This window comes from Myotis nattereri, assembly GCF_964212035.1.
Source record: "Myotis nattereri genome assembly, chromosome: 9".
NCBI classification, from domain to species: domain Eukaryota; kingdom Metazoa; phylum Chordata; class Mammalia; order Chiroptera; family Vespertilionidae; genus Myotis; species Myotis nattereri.
Genome location: NC_138084.1, coordinates 60,840,189 through 60,861,757, shown reverse-complemented (window position 1 = coordinate 60,861,757; position 21,569 = coordinate 60,840,189). Strand labels below are relative to the sequence as shown.

At 42.7% G+C, this 21,569-nt stretch overlaps 1 protein-coding gene across 1 annotated transcript in view; it reads right to left on the bottom strand.

Annotated features, from left to right (window-relative positions):
• Positions 1-15,051: 15,051 nt before the first annotated feature.
• The window catches only part of PIWIL4 (piwi like RNA-mediated gene silencing 4), a 95,955-nt gene continuing 89,437 nt past the window's right edge, over positions 15,052-21,569 (bottom strand). Inside the window, exons 16-20 of the mRNA XM_081099020.1 lie at positions 20,477-20,547; positions 18,728-18,881; positions 16,577-16,702; positions 16,318-16,465; positions 15,052-15,607 (exon numbers count right to left, since the gene is read on the bottom strand). Coding sequence (XP_080955146.1) covers positions 15,491-15,607; positions 16,318-16,465; positions 16,577-16,702; positions 18,728-18,881; positions 20,477-20,547 — 616 coding nt within the window. The 3' untranslated portion in view covers positions 15,052-15,490. The remainder of the gene's footprint in view (positions 15,608-16,317; positions 16,466-16,576; positions 16,703-18,727; positions 18,882-20,476; positions 20,548-21,569) is intronic.

Genomic DNA, 21,569 nt, shown 5'->3' with positions numbered 1-21,569 from the left:
CAGCTGAACCCACATGGAGCAGAGAGAGGTGTTCCTATGAGCCATGCCCAAATTACAGATTCATGAGCAAAATAAATGATTGTTATTGTTTCAAGCCACTGAGCTTTGGGATGTCTTGTATGTACAATAAATAACCCAACCAGATGGGGCACCAACAGAGCAGGGGGCAGCAGAGTTTTTCTGTTAAGGACTAGATAGTAAATATAGTAGGTCTTGCAGATCAAAGGGGCTCTGTGGCAACTACACAACTCTGCTGCTGCAATGCAAAAGCAGTCATTGTCAATACACAGATTAATGAGCATGGCTGTCTTTCAATAAAACTTCAACAGTAGGTTTCTCCTGAACATCTTATGGAAGTGCTACCTTGATTGCATGCTTTTCCTGTTCCTGAAACCTTCCACTCTTACATGGAGTAACCGAACTGCCAGGTCCTGCTACAGGTCCTCTGTCCTCCCTGCCTCTGAGCAGGACAGTGATGGAACAAAGTATTTTGCCAAGAACAATAACACATGATGCCTGGCAAGTCACAAAAATATGTATTTGCCTAGCAAGAGGAATGGCTTGGGAAATCACGTTAACAATAGAGGCATAAACAATAGAGGCAGGCATAGAGTCTCCTCTGAAAATCTGGGCCTGGGCCACAGGAGGAATCGAAGCACAATTTGCACATTTCCAGTTAAATTTAATTAAAATTTTTAAAAAGGGGAATAAAGAAAACAGTCTTTTTCTTTGTCTTCTCAGAATGCAGTGTCTGAAAGGAAGAGACTGCAGCTGAAGGCCAGCTTCTAGCTAAGGTTAAGGCTAGGAGACTCATCTTGATAATTTCCAGAAATTCTTGCTAATGTATCCTAGAAAAATAAAACTGACAACAAACACAGCAAAGCTGCATCACTAAAAGCCAGCAGCTTTGCATTTTTCAAACAGGTGAGTGGTTAGTAGTTGGCCTTAATGAGCAAAGGTCTTGAAGTTCATGGGAGTGAGAGAGAGAAAGGAGCTGAACATAAGATTTCTAGTTGGGAACTCAGGCATTCTTGCTTTTTAAACACCTACACTAATAAAAGAGAAAGATGCAAATTGACTGTACCTTCATGACACCCACCAGCCAATCAGGGGGGCGTATGCAAATTAACCCAACAAAGACGGTGGGTTAATTTGCATATGCAGGAGTTGAGCAGTGGGGGTGGGGCAGGATGCTTGCGTCATCGCCATGGTGATGACCCAGGCTTTCTGCACCGCCCCCGCTGCTCCGGGCCTCTGGGCAGCGAGGGAAGGTGGAAAGGTGGCTCAGGGCTGGAATGAAGGCAGAAAGGCAGCTCTGGCCGGAGCGAAGGTGGTGCCGGCAGCCAGGGGAAGGAAGGCCTATTCTTGCACAAATCTTCGTACATCGGACCTCTAGTCTTTTTATAAAAAAAATTGATTTTAGAGAGAGAGAAAGGGGGAAGAGAAAGAGAGTGATTTGTTGTTCCACTTATTTATGCATTCATTGGTTGATTCTTGTATGTACCCTGACCAGGGATCAAACCGGCAACCTTGGCATATCGGGACGATGCTCTGACCAACTGAGATACACAGCCAGGGCAAACCTTCTTTTGATAAAGCATGTGGAAGTCATCCTCGCTCAAGTAAAATGAGCAGCAACAACCTAAAATATGTGTGCTTTTTGAACAAGGATCAAAACTTGAAGCTAAAAGTAGATGCACTGAATAATGGTGAGCAGGGATCTGGGACAGAGTGGGCTCAGTGTCCTGTAAATCAGGAAGCAGGAGAGGTTTCCCACAGCTTTCTCTTCATGTGAGCTGGGTCGGCCCTGAGGGGAAGCCCATTTAGAGTCCCCAGCTACTTACAATTCCCTGACTGCCTTTTCATACCTCCCAGGTCCTCACTAGTCTGTATGTTGAACCCTTCTGTCCTCCCTTCAAACTCGCCCCAACACCCTCCATCCCTCCTCACCTCCAACAGCAGCCCTGCTCTGCGTGACCTCTGAACCTGGAGCATATCTCCGCTGCTGTACTCCGGATGCTGTTTCATGATTTATTGCTCCACATAATTTATTTGTTCACACACCCGTCCCCTCCACTAACCCATGGGATCTTCAATAGAGCATTGTACCCTACAGGTCTGGCACACCGGTGATGCCCAGACAATACTCATGACTTTGAACTGAAAATTGGTTTGAGCCCTCAAATCTCTCACGGTGGGGTCTGTTCTGGCTGAGTTTCTCTGGCAGCAGTTTCTAAAGCATATTTTTTTTAATTGTTGAGAACTCATTGAGGTGTACCTTTTAGATATAGGACAAATGACTTCCGCTTTACAGGTAAATGGCAAAGCAGTGATCTCACACATCCTGAAGCTGCCATATTTTGTGCGAATCCACTCCAGAGTAGCTCATAATTGCTCAGAAAAAAAAATGTTCTTCCTTATTTTGTCTGTGCTAGCAGTTAGGGATTGCTTGCAGACCTGGGGAGAGTGGGTCTTATCATTTAGACCCTGCCAGCCATCGCCCCAGCCTGCCACTCCTGGCAGAGGGCAATCTCCTTTATGAGAGCACCACCCTCTCCATCCTCACTTGCTACTTAGCTGGCATAGACCTGACTGGGCTTCCTTTCTGGGTCTGTATGTCCTACCCACTAGTCTGTATGTCCGTGTCTCATACCTCTTTAGGTCTCTCTCATCACCTTGCAAAATAATCATTTTTATTGAGCAATCACATAGTGGATACTCAATAAATATTTTTCGATTTTTGAAAATCAAGCTACTTCTTTCATGAGCCCTCAATTTCAAATTGAAATTAATTTTTCTGTTATTGCTAAAGAGAGTGAAGAACTTTTCATTCAGCACCAAAGAGTCACAGCATACCAAAAAAAATCATCGTTTCCTTTGAATGTAAGCATACTGACAATATTGTTGTTAACGTTTATTGAATGTGTACTCGGTGCCGGGTGTCATGTTGGTTTTGAATGCATTGTCTCACTTTTCACAATAACCCGTGAAGTAGAGGTTTCTGTCAGTTTTCATCATTTGTGATACAGAAAGGGCGACTCACATACTCAACATCAGGCAGCTAAGGAATGAAGAAGCAGGACCTGAACCCATCTCAGAGTCCAAAGCCCACGAGTTTTCTAACACATCGCTCTGCAAGTCATGGCGAGACATCCGGATGAACTGAACGGCACCCAGTTCCTTCCTTCTCAGTCTGTGCCTCTCCAGACTCTCCCTCCCCCAGAATTTTGAGGAGAAAACTTAAGAACAATTTTTTTTAAAATTCTTAATAGTTCTCTCATCATTCTCAAGATAAGCAATCTTTGGCTTCAGAAACTTGTAACACTAATGGGGTTAACCTCAACATGGCATTTTGAGCATTTTATGTAACGTGACATTTTCCCTCTGTTACCTAACAAGTTTTTTATTTTTTCTGCCTGGGGAGAAGTTCAATGTCTTCCTCAAAGAGCCCGATCAAACAGGTGAGCCTCAAGTGGAAACATTTTGCCTGATGCTGTGGGAGTCCCTAACAATGGGATATTTGAGGAGCCTTTAAAGTTCAGTTGAAAAAAAATTAAAAATAAAGTTGAGTTGATTCTAAGAGCTTTGGACTAAATGAAGGCTTGGCTGGGCTTCCTTTGTGCTCCAGCTGCTGTGTGGAAGGGCCTGCTTTTTCCTTTGTTCTGTAAGATGCAAAGCAAACAGAAGAAGCCCAGGAGATAATGAACACCGTGGAGAGAAAGAAAGCTTTGATCCTGTTTCTCCCTCGCCGTCACATTGCGGGTCACGGAACCCACCCTCTTCCCTGCATTCCCGTCACCATCACACTCACCATGTCCTTTGCTTGGACCACGGCAGTAGCTCCTCATTTGTCTCCCCATTTCCACGCCTCCCCCTCTAGACCTCTAGTCTGTTTCCTAGACGGCAGGCAGTGTGATATTTTAAAAATATAAATCTGAATATCTGACTCCCCTGGCTAAACACCATCAAGGCTTCCCATTGCCTTGAATCACGGCAAAAATCTTTAACCAGAACTTCAAAGTGCTACATGGCCTACCTAGCCCCTGCCTGCCTCCCCAGCTCATCTTGACCCCTTCTTCCCTTTTTCTACCCTGCAGCCATATTAACATAATTTCCTCTTCCATGAAGGGGATAGGCTATTCCCCTGCTTGGAATGCTTCCCCCCCACCACCCCCCACTCCTGCCAGTCTTCTGGTCAACAACTTTTGGCTTTCAGATCTTAGCTTAAATGTTATTCCATCGGAAGAAATGTTTCCAACAACTCAAACTAGGTTAGAGACCCCTCAAACTCTCAGGGGACCTAGCACCTCTTCTCCATGGTCACATTTTAACTAACGATTTCCGTCGTTGTTCATGTGATGGCGATGCCCTGGTCATTGCCACCTCCCCCAAGCACAGCACAGTGCCTGCTGCCTGAACGACCTGGGCATGTCTTTATGGAAGGACCTGGCTTCCAGGCCTGGTTCTGCCACTCAGCCGTGTGACCTTGAGCAGGTCATTTAACTTCTCTGGGCCTCGATTTCCTCATCTGTAAAATGGGGTTGATGACAACTGCATTGCTTCCAGGCCTGTGGATAGAACCAAATGATAAATGGAGCTTAAAGTAATTTGGAACCTGTAGCATGTTATGTGGATGTCATATATTGTCATTCTTTTACAGGAGGATTTGTTACTAGAGGATTCAACAGTACCAATACCCAAATCTCAAGCCCCTTAACTCTCATGTTTTCCAGAAAAGTTCTGAATGTCCAGGAGCCTGCTGGGCCTGTGACACGTGGTCTCTGGCCAGTGGGAGAGTGAGCTGGATAAAGAGGGAGGGCAGTGAGCCAGGATTCCTCTTGCCAGCGCAGAGCATCTGTCTGGTTTCCCCAGGAAGCCCTATGTCTACAAAGACATGAGGAGAGTCCCATCAGGAAGCCTCGGGCTGACATTGTGTGTCAGGGCATCTAATTCCCACGGGTTTTAATCCTTGGGACGAGGCACTCCTAAAAATTCTGCCGCCCACCTTTCTCCTCACTGCTGCCAGCAGCTGAGATGTCCTTTATGAGGAGCCACCAATTCCATGGCAAGCAGAACTGAGCAATGGTTTTCATAAGAGTTCATTGAGGTAAAAGGCTGAAGTGGGAATACAGCTAACTGACCGCTGAGGGTCCATCTAGACCAGCGGTTCGCAACTTGTGGGTCGCAGCCCCTTTGGGGGTCGAACGACCCTTTCACAGGGGTCGTCTAAGACCATCGGAAAACACATATATAATTACATACTGTTTTTGTGATTAATCACTATGCTTTAATTATGTTCAATTTTTAACAATGAAAATACATCCTGCATATCAGATATTTACATTGCGATTCGTAACAGTAGCAAAATTACAGTTATGAAGTAGCAACGAAAATGATTTTTATGGTTGGGGGTCACCACAACATGAGGAACTGTATTAAAGGGGCGCGGCATTAGGAAGGTTGAGAACCACTGATCTAGACAATCAATTGGTGTCTTTATAGACCAGTGCTGGTTGTTGTTCAATGGAGAAAGGTGGGAAGAGGGGGACTTGAATTAAAAATAACAGCACAGCCACTCATTTGCCTTTTTCATTTTTTATTTTCTTTATTGATTAAGGTATAACATATGTGTCCTTACCCCCCATATGTCCCCCCATCCCCCCGCTCATGCCCTCACCCCCTAGTGTCTGTGTCCATTGGTTATGCTTGTATGCATACCACAAGTCCTTTGGTTGATCTCTCCCCTCATTTGCCTTCTGTATTAGTTTTCCTTTTTGCTATGGAACAAATTGCCACAAACCTACCAACGGGAAATGTCCAAGTTTTGGTATATCAGAAGTTCAGGCCTAGTGTAACCGAGTCCTCTGCTCAGGGCCTCACAAGGCTGTAACCGACATGTCAGCCAGACCTGGCTCAGCTGAGGCTTGCGGTCCTCTTGCAAGCTCACATGGTGATTGCAGAATTCAGCTCTCAGCAGCTGCAGAACTTCCACACGTTGTTTCTTCAAGGCCGGCAGCAAAGAATGAGTTTCTGACCTCTCCACCCTTTTCAAGGGCTCACCTGATTAGCTTGGACCAGGCCAGGGTAATCTCTTATTTGATGAACTTTAAATCAACTGATTAGGGACTGCAAACTCCCTTCATTTTACACTAACGATGGATGCCAGAAATAGGAGTCAGGAAGGCCAGCTTAAAATTCTGCTGACCACACCTTGCATTTGCTGAGCTCCAACTGTGTGTGTGTGTGTGTGTGTGTGTGTGTGTGTGTGTGTGTAAGAAGAAATAAACTTGCTCCCACTCACTTAAGCAAACATAGGGAAATTTGTCGAGAGGAAACAAAGATGTCTGCGGCCAAGGGTACAGTGCAGTGGGCCTGAGGAAGGACGGGAGCTGGGATTTGGCATGCCCCAGGGAGAGCAGTCCCTGTGTGCATTTGCTTTTATCACTGTATCTCCCTGTGGACCAACTCTATCTACTGTCCATTTATGCTTTACAGTTGTAGCCACATGCTGCCATAGGTAGAATTAGCCTCTCTCTCTCTCTCTCTCTCTCTCTCTCTCTCTCCCCCCCTCCCCCCTCTGTCTCTCTCGCCTCACCTCCACTTCTAACCACTCAGGGGAGGAATCTTGGGCCAGGTGCTCATCTCTAGGGCAGTCACCTCTGGCCAAGTGGGAAGGACACACGCTGCAGCAGAGCTTGCAGCCATGATGACCCTGCAGAGAGAGGAAGAGGCTGTTTCCGGCAGCTGTCCGCTGCCCAGGGCAAGGCACTGTCCTCGGCGGCCAGGATGTGCACCCTCCGCATCACCTTGTTCATGATTCAGCGGCGAGGCCCTCCAGTTCGCAGTGGAGGGAGCAGACGGGTGTGTTTAATGATGGCCCACAGGTGGTGCCAGGCGCTGCCCAAGCCAGGGTCTGTTTCCAGCCAGGAATGACGGCCCCTGTCAAATGAGGCTAAAACCCCCTCCCGTGACCACAGCTCTCAGAAGAAGGGTCCTCCCACAGAAAGAATGCAGGGGTACAGAGCACGCAGGGACAGGCGGGAGGCCCAGTGTGGAGGCACAGCCAGGCGGCATCTTAACAATCCCTTTCCTAGAAATGGCTGAGAAAGAGAATGCTCTGAGTGAGTGCAGAGAGCAGAAGGGTCTGGGTAACCGAAAGCCCTAAAGGAGGAAGGCAGTGTTCCAGCACAGACTGTACTGTCATGATCTGATAAGAACAAAGAGAGACACAGGAGACAGATAGTCCGGACAAGGCGAATTGTGTAAACTCAGCCGTGCTGCTTAGGCGCGCTCACCAGTTCTCACTTGGGAGGCAATGGAGTCAGAATCCCTCCTGTGTCTGATCGTTGCCTCCTATAAATGTATAGAGTGATGTGTAAACGGAGTGTGGTTCTCTCCCTAGGGCATGGCTGCATCGCCACCACATTCCTCTGTGGTCTTCATATGGTTCAACGTTAAAGAATCATCTCCAGTGTTGGCAAACTTGTGTTCATTGTAAGCCTGGACAAGGTGGTCTCCACTAACCGTCGCAGCCAAGATTCTGACACTCAAGGGGCCAAACCAGCACCATGTCCTTAAAGACCTTGGTTTCCATGAGCTGATTCACATCTGGGGGTTCTACATGTTACAAAAACATTCTCAAAGGGGCATTTGACATGGCTGGTGGTAGAGCCCCACTAGATTGGGGGCGTCTTAGTGACAGGGCCCCAGGCCTGCTCATCTTCATATTGTGGTGTCAGCACATATTAGGTCTGCAAAAAATGTTCATTGAATGAAAAATCATAATTACTTATAATTTCCATATCATATAATCACCATAGTTATAATTTGCCCTCTGTCCTAGTAGGTAGTGATGTCTCTAGAATTGTGCTGTCCAATATGGTTGCCATTAGCCACACAGAGCTTTTTAAATTTAAATTAAGTCAAATGAAATAAAATTTAAAATTCTGTTCCTTCATCACAGAAGCCACATTTTAACACATAATGCACAAGTGGCTAATGGTACTGAACAGAACTTTCCCATGATCACAGAAAGTATTGTGGGACAAGATTGCTCTCAGAGGTGGAAACTTCATCAGTATCCCTCATAGAACCTGTATCAGGATCCTATAACATTGTGTTCAACTACCATTTTTTGAACTAATAACAATTACACTCTCCTTGTAACTCTTAGCCTGGTCTTCATTTCTGGGTGGAAGTCTCCACTGAGTTCGACTATGTGCTCCCTGAGACTAAAGCCAACCTCTGTTTTAGATTCTGACTCATCTCAGACCACACACAACAATCAACTCAAAATGGATTAAAACCTTAAATGTAAGACCTGGAACTGTAAAGCTCCTAGAAAGAAACATAGAAAAGCTTTTTGCCATTGGTTTTGGCAAGGATTTCATGGATATGACACCAAAAGCACAGGCAACAAAAACAAAAATAAACAAGTGGGACCACATCCAACTGAAGGTTCTGTACAGCAAAGGAAACAATCAACAGAGAGGAAAAGGCAACCTGTGGGTGGGAGAAAATGTCTGCAACTCATACATCTCATTTAAAACCATACATAAATCTCGTAAGGGGATAATCTCCAAAATATATAAGGAAATTCTACAACTCAATAGTAAAAAACAAATCAAAACAACAAAAAAACTTATAAGCCAATTAAAAAAATGGCTAAGGACTTAAAATAGACATTTCTCCAAAGAAGGCACACAATTGGCTACATGCATGCGAAAAAATGCTCAATGTCACTAATCATCAGGGAAATGCAAATCAAAACCATCATGAAATAGCACCTCATGCCTGTCAGAATGACTATCATCAATAAATCAACGAACGACAAGTGTTGGCAAGATGTGGAGAAATTGCCCTTGCACAAAAATGATGCACTGCTATGAAAAACATTATGGCGTTCCTCAGGAAATTAAAAATAGAACTGTCATATTATCCAATAGTCCCACTTTGCGGATACTTATCCAAAAGAATTGGAATCAGGATCTGGAAGGGATATAAGCGCTCCCATGTTCATCACAGCCCTACTCACAATAGCTGTGATGTGGAAACAATCTAAATATTCATCAACAGGTGAATAGATAAAGAAAATGTAACACATACAAGTGGAATACTATTCAGTCTTGTAAGAAAAGGAAATTCTGCAATATGAGACAGCATGAATGAACCTTGAAGAAATTATGCTAATTAACATAAGCCAGTCACCAAAAAGATAAATACTGCATGATTCCATTCACATGAGTTATCTAAAATCATCACATTTATAGATTCAAAAAATGGAATGGTGATTGCTGGGGCTGGGGCAGGGGGGTTAGTAACCAACAGGCACACATTTTCAATGAAGCAAGTAAATAAACTCTAGAACCTGCTGTACAACATTGTACCTATAGTAAAAAAATAATGCATTGTACACTTAAATTGAGGAGGGTAGATCGCATGTTAACTGTTCTAACTAAAATAAAACGCAAATGCAAATATTTCTGCTTCACATTGAACTGGCCTGTCCTCTGGGCAATGTCCTGCCGGCAAGGCAGCATAGCCCTTGAGAGCAGGGATGGCTCTGACAGCTCAACCCAGAATTAACAGCTGTTATACTTTTTGTAATATTTATTTTTAAAAGTGAATAAAATTAAAATTCTATTCCCTTTGTTCAGCATCCCTATCTACAGTCTCACAACACCCGCTGCCTCGTAGATGCAATGGTCTTATTTAGTGTGTAAGGTTTCATCGCCATCTTTTCCTTTTAGATGTGTGTACATGCACACCTATGCAACCAGGAATAATATGGTATTGTGTGTATTTTGAACTTTTCCATGAATGGGATTATACACACATCATTCTGTAACTTGGATTTTTTTTTTTACACTCAATGCTATTTTTGAGAACCATTCATGTAAAATCTACGTTGACCTAGCCAGCTCATTTCTGTTAAACTGCTATATTCTCTAATATGACTATTGACAGTGTGGCTATAAATATTCTTTAGTATGAGTATAGTGTATTTCATCCATTCCCTTCTTGTACCCGTGTACAAGAGATGCTCTAAAGTATATACCTCAAGGTAGGCTTGCTGGTTGTTAGGGTCTGAGCCTTCTAATATGACTGCACCAGTTCATACCCCAGCAGCAATGGTTAAATTTGTTTCCCCACATTCTCAGTATTAGGAAACTTTTTAATTTTTCCCAAACTGATGAGAGTGAAATTAAGTCTCATTGGTATTTTATTTTTAATTTCCCTGATTATGGTGAGCTGGAGCATCACCTCCTATAATCATTAGTCATTTAGTTCCCTTTACTATGAATTGATCATTTTTGGCCCACTTTTCTATTGGGTGATTTTGTGTGTTTTTTTCTTTCATTTTTTAAAAACATCTTTTGGATAAAATCCTTTTCCTGTTGTATATGTTACACATATATTGTCCTAGTCTGCTGTTTGTTGTTTAGCATTACTATTATCTCACTTGCCATTCAGAAGCTTACATTTTGACATAGTCAAAGTGATCAGTCTTTTCCTCTATAATTTATGCTTTTTTGTATATTGCTTAAAAAGGTTTTCCTTACCAGAATATCATAAAAATATTCCCTATATTTTCTTCTGGTTGTTACACTTTTTGTTTTTAGTAATAATGAAATTTCTTTTTGTTTTTCACTTAAGATGGAGATCTAATTTCCTTTCTGTAGAAAGCCCAACTACCTTTTATTGAATAGTTAATTCTCTCCTCTCTGATCAGTAATACTAGCTCTAATAGATAAATGGCCCCATGTCTTTAGAATTTCTATGTTCAACTGATCTTTTATCCATGGCTCAGCCAAAGCTACCATTTTACTTCTTTAGCTTTATAATAAACTTTGATACCTGATAGAATAAGCCTTCCTGTCTTATTAATCTTTTTCAGAATTGTATTGGATATTTTCGGACTTTTATTCTACCACATGAATTTTATAATAACTTTACTAGTGGCCCAGTGCACAAAATTCATACACAGGTAGGATTCCTAGACCTGGCCGGCAACCAGGGCTGATCAGGGCCTTCCAGCTGCCAGCTGGGGCCTTCCTTCATTCTGTGCTGCCCCCTGGTGGTCAGCGCATGTCATAGTGAGCGGTCAAACTCCCAAGGGAACAATTTGCATATTAGGCTTTTATATATATAGGTAAGTTTTATGGAAAACCATGTTGGGGTTTTTATTGGAATTACATCAAAGTTTTAGATTTATTTGGGGGAAGATTTCCATCTTTACCATATTCAAGCTTCCTATTGGTGAGCACAGTTCACCTTTTTTTTAAGTAACTTGTTATGTTTTTCAATGCAGTTTTGAAATTTTCTAAGCAACAAATTTCACAAAGTGCTTGTTTTATTTACTTTTAAGCATCAAATTATTTTTATTGATAGATTTTTTTCAATGTACTTGTATAATACTAACTCATAGAAATTTGTTTTTGAAGGTAGTTTTATATGTTCTATTTTGTTGAATTATTTTATTAATGTTATAGGACTTCCTGGATTTTCTAAATAGATAATAATACTTGAATAAATCATGATAATTTTGTCTCTTCCTTTTTGATCTATGTATCTCCATTGTTTTATTGACTAGAAGCTCAAATACATTATTAATAATAGCTCTATTATTATTATATATAATATCTTATAATAAAAAGTATATATTATATATAGACATATAATAATATAATTATATTATTATAATATAGCATTGTTAATGTGGTAGTGGATATCTTTGTCTTGTTCTTGACTTTAATAGGAAAACTTTTAAGCACATGATATATAAAATTTATTATAATAGGTTATAGATTTTTTTGTTAGAAGTCTTTTTTCAAGCCAAGGATGTTCGAGTTTCTGTTTATATTTTGTTAAGAATTGTCTTTTAAAATCACACACGAATATTAAATTTTCTTGAATGCTTGGTCTGCAGCTACTGCAGTGACCATGTGGATTGTGCTTTTAAATCTGCTAATTGCATTGATAGATTTTCTTAAAACTTTTGTGCATTCCTGAGCTAAACATGCTTGGTCTTCTATTTATTTATTTGTTTGTTTATTTGTTTGTTTGTTTGTAATCCTCATCCAAAGATATTTTTCCATTGATTTTCAGAGAGGGTGGAGGAGAGAGGGAAAGACAGAGAGAAACGTTGATGTGAGAGAAACACATCAATTGGTTGCCTCCCGCAGAAGCCTGGACCAGAGCCCAGGCCGGGGAGGAGCCTGCAACTGAGGTATGTGCCCTTGACCAGAATCAAACCCAGGACCCTTCTTTCTGCAGGCCGATGCTCTATTCATTGAGCCATACCAATGAGGGCTTGGTCTTCTTTTTAAAATGTATTCTTCTATTCTGCTACACTGGGTTTGTTCATATTTTATTTGGATTTTTTACATCTATGTTTATGAGAGGTTGGCATATATTTTAATACTGTCTTTGACTGGTTTAGAAATCAAATTATACTGTCTCATAAAATAAAATAAATTAAATGTCTCTATTTGTCTCCTCTTTGGAACAGTTTGTGTAAGGCAGGAATGATCTGTCCCTCGACCATGGTAAAACTCAGCTGTAAATCTTTCTGGCTCTGCTTCCTTCTTAGGCTGGACATTTTGACTACTGAGCAAGCTCTTGATTTGTTATTCCATATTAGAAGTAGGTAACACTTATACGGTGCCCCTGTTCCAATCTAAGCATTTCAACAACTAATTCTCATTCATCAATACCTATTCCTGAAAGTGGACCCAGCATCTGTATTTTTTAAATCTTTTAAATGTCTACTCCAACCCCCCTTCACATATGACAGATCGGGTAACTGAGTCTCGGAGAGGGGATCCCACAGCTAACAGTGTTGGAACCAGAGCTCAGATGAAGAGTTTCCTAATCCTATGTTGGTTTCTGGGAGCCAATTTGACATTGGCTCTTCTTCCACTATCTGCTACACCACACCTGCAAAGGGGAGGGCTCTTGCTCGCACACAGTCCTTGTCTGCCCCCTGGTGGGGTAAAATGGCAACGAATCCTACCTGGAGCAAAACTTTAAGTTACAAAGCTCTACAGAGTCCTTCCTGTGTGGATTAATCCTAAAGCCGGCTGCTGGTGATGGTGCTTTATAGCATCCTTGTACTTGGAAGGAGAAAACAACATCATCGACACAAAAATCCAACCACTCTGGATTGGTTTAGTACCTTGCCCTCACTTGCTAACTTCAAATATAAGGCACTCCCTCACCTAAGAAACTCAGGGAGAAAATTTTTAAATCTTACTGTACCTTGTGGTTCATCTCACAGGTTTTGGAGTCCAACACACCAAGGACAAATTCTAACTCCACAATTTATTCATTTTACAGTTGGTGAGCCATATAGCATCTTTAATCCTCAGTTTTATCATCTGCAAAATGGTCGTTATAGTGCCTAATTCACACAGGTGTGAAGATTAAGTGTGACTGTAAAGAGCTTGGTTTGGGGCTGTGCCTGGGACCCCCCTCACACCCACACTGGTTATCATTTCTCTTACTCTTACTGAAATGGACCATGTTACCAGGCCTGAAAAACACACTCAAATGGGAAAAGAATGTTTTCCGTGCCATCGTATATCTCTGCAGAGGGGCTTGCTCTCTTTGTCCCTCAGAAAGAACCTTCGGCTCTCCACACCCCCTTCACTACAGCCTTCCACCTACTCTCTCTCTGTGAGAAAAATCTAGAACTCTGATTTTTTCCTACATAACAATAGATTTTGCATGTGGTCATATTCTCATTCCTGGGGAATCTCCTATGAAGGATGAGATGAGAAGATGAGGAGAAACCAGCAATGGAGACAGGGAATGTGTGACTGATCTAGTGGGAGAGAAACTAGGAGAGTGCCTTATCCTAAGGCCACACAGGGTCCCAAGACGAAGGAAACCGTCAGTTGGGCCAAACGCTCTAACAGGCTGGGCAAGACCAGGACCTAGAATTGACGATCAAATTTCACAAAGTGGAGGTCATTAGTAACCTTGGCAAAAGAAATTTTTTAAATCCTCACCCAAGGATATGTTTTTACTGATTTTTAGAGAGAAAGAGAAACATTGGCTGCCTCTCGTATGGGCCCTCACCAGGAATCAAACCCGCAACCTAAGTATGTGCCCTGATTGGGAATTGAACTCGAAACCCTTTGGTGCATGGGACAGTGCTCCAACCGACCCACCCAGCCAGGGCAACAAAAGCAATTTTGATGTGGTGGTTGTGAAATTCTGATTGGAGTAAAGAATTTAATACATTGCGGATAGACTATTTTTTTTGAGAAGTTTTTCTAAAAGGAGGAGCAAAGGACTGGGATGGTAAGTGGAGGGGGAAATAGTTTCTTAAGCTGGAAGTAATAGCCCAGCTAAGGTGGCTCAGTGGTTGAGCATTGACCTACGAACCAGAAGGTCACGGTTCAATTCCCAGTCAGGGCACATGCCTGGGTTGCGGCTCGATCCCCAGTGGGGGGCGTGCAGGAGGCAGCCGATCAGTGATTCTCTCTCATCATTGATGTTTCTCTCTCTCACTCCCTCTCCTTTTCTCTCTGAAATCAATAAAGATATATATTTTTTAAAGATGGAAGAAATCACAGCACATTTATCATGCTGATGGGAATGATCCGGTGTGGGGGGTAGACTGAGGATGCAGCAGAGGGAGGGAAGAAGTGCCAGAGCAGCGTCCTTCACCATCAGAGGGAGCGGGAGCGAGCGCACAGGTGACAGCCGTCCATAGGGCAGAGACATGTTTACTTATGACAACAAGGGGAGGGGTCTGTGCACACAGAGGCCTTCAGATGGATGGAATGGGAGCCTGCGCAAGTCCTCCCGGAGGGAGTGTTTTCTCAGTGCAGTAGGAAGCAAGGTCTTCAATGAGAGTAGTTGTATGAAGGGAAATAAAGTACCATCAAGAGAGCAAGTGGTATGTTCAGTCTTAGGAACAGAACTCAAAGAGTGACGGTGATGATGTCTAGTGGGTAAAAGTCTTTGCTGAAAACACTTATGGTAAATACCGAGCTTCACAGGTAACTTCAACTGAAATCCAAGTAACGATAAACACAATATGCGATGCTCTAAATTGTCTTTATTTTCTAATATCTACTTACACCACTCTACAAAATGCTCTATACCATTGCTTAAGGAAACTTCTGAGACATTTATGCTGGGAATTAGACCCCGTTGACCTACCCATCAAAACATCATGCAAACACTTATTTTCTTAGAGGGTATTCAGCTTTGTGGACTTACTAACGTAACAGGTGATGGTACGTTTTTAATTCCACATACCACAGTGAGAATCTAACCCAAGCATATCGTTTTCAAATATAAACAGCACGCATTCCTCTTGAACCATTTCAGATTAAATTGTTTTTGTTTTCCCCAGAAGTTAAAGCTGGCTCCATCTCCTTTCCCCAGTCACAGCCTCGAGGTCATGGCAGATTTGTAGAGAGTATACTGACTACTCCTGGGATTCTTCATCCGGCAATGCCGACGGTTCATGTCCTCACAGGTAGAAGAGAGAATTGGCCAGCTGCAGACTTGGTTCTTTGTGGATGCTCTGTGCCACGAGGAAGCTCAGCTTGTGTGCGTACTGGCACGGTGCTGGGATACTGACTAAGCCCTGAGAGGAGAAAGTATGGGTGGTAATTAAGAGGATAACTTGTTCTTCAAAGCGATTTTCCCCTGAGATTCTTCATCTACTAGTTACATACACAATAGGATATGTTTGTGAGTAAACAGTAACTAGACCCAACCAACAAAGGGCATCTGCTCACTGGACCTTATGCTCACTGGGCAGAATGGGGCACAGGCCAGTCTGACTTCATGGCGCTGGGAGCTGGGAGCTACTACACTCAGGGCTAATATATGTTTCCTTCAACTTAATGTTCCAAGGGGCTCGGGACAATTCTTGGCCTTGGACTCTGAGAGCAGATCTTGGCCTCATGCACAGGCACACAGAACAGGGCCAGGCCCGTCACTTTCCCACCAGACCTCTGAGCTGGCTTCAACTTCCACTGTAACATGGAAATAACAACATCCTCATTTGCTCCCAGGCTTGTGTAAGATAATGAGTGTATACAAAAAGTCCTCTGGGAATGATACATATTAATGTATTAATAGTTACTGCCATTTCATTTCTGTGGCAGACTGGGTTTCTCCCATTGTGGACTCAAGGAGTCAGTCATTCATTCACTCATTCGTTCATTTCTCCTTTGTGAAAAAGTCGGGCATTGTGCGAGGTGTAGAGATACAAAGGTAAACTGGGGGAGAATTCCTGGGTGGGAACCTTGAACGTCGGTACTCGAGTGTCAGTAAACGGCTGTCACTCACCGGCCAGTTGTAGTACAGGTGGCACAGTTTGAATGTAAGTCTCTGCATGTGGTCGGGCTTCAAGCCGTTGTCATCATAGATGACATTATAGTGGGTGGGATTAACAGTTCCCCGACAGGCGGCTTGGCTGACCAAGTAAAAGTCATACCTGAGGGGGGAAATGGAATGAATGTGAGAAAGAAGGCAAACAAAATAAGACCAAACTTGTACAACACACAGCGCATGTTTCACTGAACATCCGTTTTCGAACAGCACTGACCATTCAGGACGCGTGGCTTCTGAATCCACCACGGTGCCGAGTGGTGGGTTCTGTAAGGTGCGGTTCTGTTCCATGAAGAACCGTGGCATGCACCTCTTCCTGACCACAATCACCGACAGCTTGGAGCTTGGAGCCAGAGAGACAAGAAAGTAAGACAGAGAACGGAAACCTAGCCATGCCGCTTCCTATCTTTTGATTTTTAAAAAAAGATAAGCTGACATATAGTAATTCTAAGTTTTGATGGAATAAATGAATAAATTCATTAGAAAAGCACTGCAACAACAAAGAAAATAAAAATCACCCTCGCCTTAGCAGGTTTGGCTCAGTGGATAGAGCGTAGGCCTGCGGACTGGAAGGTCCCAGGTTCGATTCCGGTCAAAGGTTGCGGGCACATCCCCAGTGGGAGGTGTGCAGGAGGCAGCTGATCGATGTTTCTCTTTCATTGACGTTTCTAACTCTCTCTCTCCCTTCCTGTCTGTAAAAAAAAAATCAATAAAATATATATTTTTAAAAATCAACCTCAATCTCTCCTCCCCCAGAGACACATGCAATTTTTTCAATTAGGTATTGTCCTCATTTGCTGCGGACAGTGTGGGAGGTCCAATCACCTGGCTAGTTTATATCATTTAAGGGGGGAATGGTCAATAGGACAATGAACTTAAATGAGCACTTCTAAAAAATGATTTTCCAGAATTTTCTGTGGAGACAAGATTCTTTTCCATTAGGAACAGTCCCTCTATTTTCACCCTCAGTCTGCCTCCCTCTCAATTTCTGAATAGGAACGGAAGAACCACAAGTCCCTCTTACTCATCAAATCATCGCTTTTGAACCATGCAGAACACGCTCTTGAAAGGATGGAGGGGTGAACCAAATACACATTTGGGCCAAATGCTGAATGACCAAGTGTTAAAGTCAGCATTTGGGAAAGACAAGGCCAAGTCCAAGCATCAGCCATCATGGAAGGGGCCTCTGGGATGCAAAGGTCACCGTGAAATTTCCCCTTAAGCATTTTAATTATTTAAAATCCATATTATTGTTTCCAATGTTGAGATTTAGACGTTGATGTCCTACTCCAGTGGTCAGCAAACTGCGGCTCGGCAAACTGCGGCTCGCGAGCCACATGCGGCTCTTTGGCCCTTTGAGTGTGGCTCTTCCACAAAATACCGACTTCTGCGCATGGGCCACGAAGTTTCAATCGCACTGTATGTGCACACCCGCACATTGTATTTTGTGGAAGAGCCACACTCAAGGGGCCAAAGAGCCGCATGTGGCTCGAGAGCCGCAGTTTGCGGGCCACGGTCCTAGTGCTAGAAAACTAACTCCTTAGCACCCTCAGCAATCCCTAAATGGCACACTTGTGATTCAGAATAGACACATTCACTTGCCATCAGTGAGCAGGGAGAGATTTGGGCTCTGACAATTTAGATGCAGCTGAAGATGACCTTGCCCTCAAACCATTCTGCTCTGCCTCCTAACAGTCACTGATGAGTTTAAGACAGCTCCTTTGTGGCTCTTGGCTGCCACACTTGGTTGATGGAGGTGATGGTATAACCCTACAGATGCCCACTGTGCACTGCTTGGAAGATGCTTTCCGAATATTTTCAGATGATCATCCTCCCCCACTTTCCAGTTCTGATATTTTTCTTGCACTTGACATAATGAATGTTGTACTGAAACATGGAAGCTAGACACGTGGCAGTGGAGCAAGGTGCCTGGTGTTGAAGACGGTCTGATTTCCACGTGCAGCTCGGCATTCACAGCACTCACTCTGCCTGCCACAGACCTCGGCCGCACACCAGTGCCTGCCCTGTGTGTGGATTTGGGTCTTGAGCTTGAAGCCATAGCTTGTTTTTTCCCCATGGCACGTTAACATGTCTGAGCAGCTTCGCCTGCCAGCAGCCCCCGCAAGCTTTCTGCTGCATCTCAGTGTCAGGCTCTGGAGGATGTCCCCCAGGCACCCAAAGCTCACGCCTTCCAGGCTATTTACATAAGACCATCCTGATTACCCTCCAATCTAGGGGAAATCAATCCATCCAGATGCAGAAACAGAGCAAAACTTAACTGCATAGAAAGGATATGCTGACAAACAGCAATTCTAACAGTTACAACAAATGTGCTCAGGAGTTGGAGAAAGAACGATGCACTGGATACCTGGTGTTTGAACGTGCTTCTGCCACACTGCTCAGCAGCTGTGGAACTTCATATTCAAGAAGTGCTTGGAGCTGACCATTTCCTACACCATCACGGTACACAATAATCCGTGCGGGCAAACCCTGATTGTACTCGTACCATTTGTTGAGTGCTCCTGCAGAATTTGGTATAAGAAAAGAATGACTCATGCAATGCTAACAAAGAATACAATTCCCATTAAATTTTAATGGTTAGCCCTAGATGGTTTGGCTCAGTGAACAGGGCATTGGCCTGCAGACTGAATGATCCAGGGTTCGATTCCAATGAAGGCACATGCCTGGATTGCGGGTTGACCCCAAGTGGGTGTTGTGCAGGAGGTAGCTGATCAATGATTCTCTCTCATCATTGATGTTTCTATCTCTCTCTCCTTCTCCCTTCCTCTCTGAAATCAATAAAAAAAAATATTTAAAAATTTTTTTCAATGTTTAAATAAGTTTGCTGTTTCAGACCACTGTGAAATAGGGTAATACCTAACTTGGGTTGTATTTGCAGTAACATAAAAACAAATAACTTTAGGGAACATTCCTGCCTCTTTGCTATTTGAGGAATCATAATGATTTCTATGGCAAAATAGATTCTTAAGCTTAGCATATTGCAGCAGTAAAATTTTAATATTTAAGCAATAAATTAAAACTTAATTCATGCAACAGACATACAAATTCTTTATATGAACCAAATTAACACTAATTTAGTTTTCTTAAGTCTTTAAATCTTCTCAATAAATACAGACTGGATAAGTTTAGTTCATTTTCTTCTTTAATGAGCATGGGTATGAAAATATAAGGAGAGACCTTGGCTGTTCCTCTGGAAGTATCTCCACAGGGACTCACCCAATTAGATTTCACGTCTCACTGACAGTATAAATTTTATACACATTTCCACCCACTCTAACCAGAAATCACCAAAAGGCAGAGACCAGACAGTAACTCCCACCCAACAGAAACTTTTCATAACCACTAAAAAAAAAGACCGGGTTTTGAAGTGAGAAGAAAGTAATACTATCATAAAGATGCAGTGATTCTTTTTGTGTATATATTGTATATACAATTTGTATAAGTTTATCATCCAGGAAATTAACTTAAATTCACTTTAAGAAGACGATCATACATGTAAGTCCATTCCCAACACCTATCACCAAATTCACTTTCTTTAAAAACCCCCAAAGTTTACAGATGGGAAAATGCAGGTCGGGGAGGGAGTGAGGTGCACACACACCTTTCAGGAATGACAACGCCAGACCCAGGCCTGGGCTGGTAGGGGTGGGAACTCCGGGTCCCTCTTTTCATCGGTCACACTGTGAAGAGGGCACCTTCCTCACCTGCTGTCTTCCCCATCTTCTCCTGCTATGCCACCCTGCCTGCTAGCATCCCCAAAACTTCGCTCCTGTTTCTACACCTAACACTGCTCTGTCGTAATCCTTGTTCCTCTGCAGTAGGTTTCTTTTGGCCTTCAAGCTGCTTGCGAGAGCCACCAGCAGCTACAAACTCTCCCTCCTCCTGGCTTTCTGTTTATCACACGCCGAAGACAATGTGAATTCCACAGTCTGACTGTTAGAGTCAGCACACGGCTCTGGGGATCTGCAACTGGCTGCCCACGGACTCAGGTAGGCTGGGGGAGTTTGCCTCCTCCTATCTGCTCTACTATCAGCACACGGACCTTGGTCTGAAGGAACAGTCTTGGAGCCCACCCACACTGTTACGGTTTCAGTACCGATCATGAAAACTTTTAAGCAGTCTGCAACCTCAGCGGTTGTTCTCTGAAGGATACAGCGGGAAAACCACCTAAAATAAGCAAAAAACAAAGGTAAAGTTCAAAAATGTCTACTAGACACATGCATTAAGGTTAAATTAAGAAATAAACATTACAAATTTAAATCAATGTTGTTCACAATTTTGTATATGCTATATGGTCACAATTACATTAAAATCTCACCCTCCCCCCAAAATGAAATTTATTGAAAAGAGAAAAAAAAGCATTGTGCTGACATCAGACACATCTGGGTTCAAATCCTGGCTGTATACTCATCAACTACGTGACTCTGCTATGAGAACCTAAACTTCAGTTTCCTCACCTGTAACAAGAACATGTACAAGCTGGTATGATAGTTACTACCTCACAGGGTTACGGTAAAAATTAAATTAGATAATACACATAAAGTGCTTAGCACTTGCCACATAAAAGCACTAATAGAGGCCTCTAGGTTATTATTATAAAGGAATTTATTAAGCAGTAGATTTCTACTTTCAAAATAATCAAAGATTTCTCAAGCATAAGCTTCCACTTCTAATGGTGAGCCTTTTGGACTTAAAAAAACTTAACATGATTAAGTTATTTATATTTCAGAAGCAAGTTTTCTTGCTAAAGTCATCAATTAAAGTAAAGCACTTAGAAAATGAAGGTCATGACAATACTATGTATGCCGTCCACTTTACTATACTCCTCTAAAAATAGGCAACAATAGTGATGCAATTAGGATGCTGCTAACTGGCTGGACATCCTTTATCTGCTTGATTAGGGAAGTGATACATGTAACAAGGATCCCTTTCAGCCTGGAATGAGGTTGGAGGCATGCAGCTATTTTTCTTATTTTCCACAATCCCAAGTAGATACCTAACCACAAACTTAATGGAGTAAATCAAACAGCTTAAGTCTAGGAAGAAGGAATTTGCCAACAGCTCCTACTGCCTCAAAGCATTGTTTAGTTACAAATATGGGAACAATTCTAAGAGAACTTAATAAGAACTATGAGCTCATGTTTAACGTGTTGTCCCTAATCCTGCCTATGTTTTTTCCCTGCTATGTT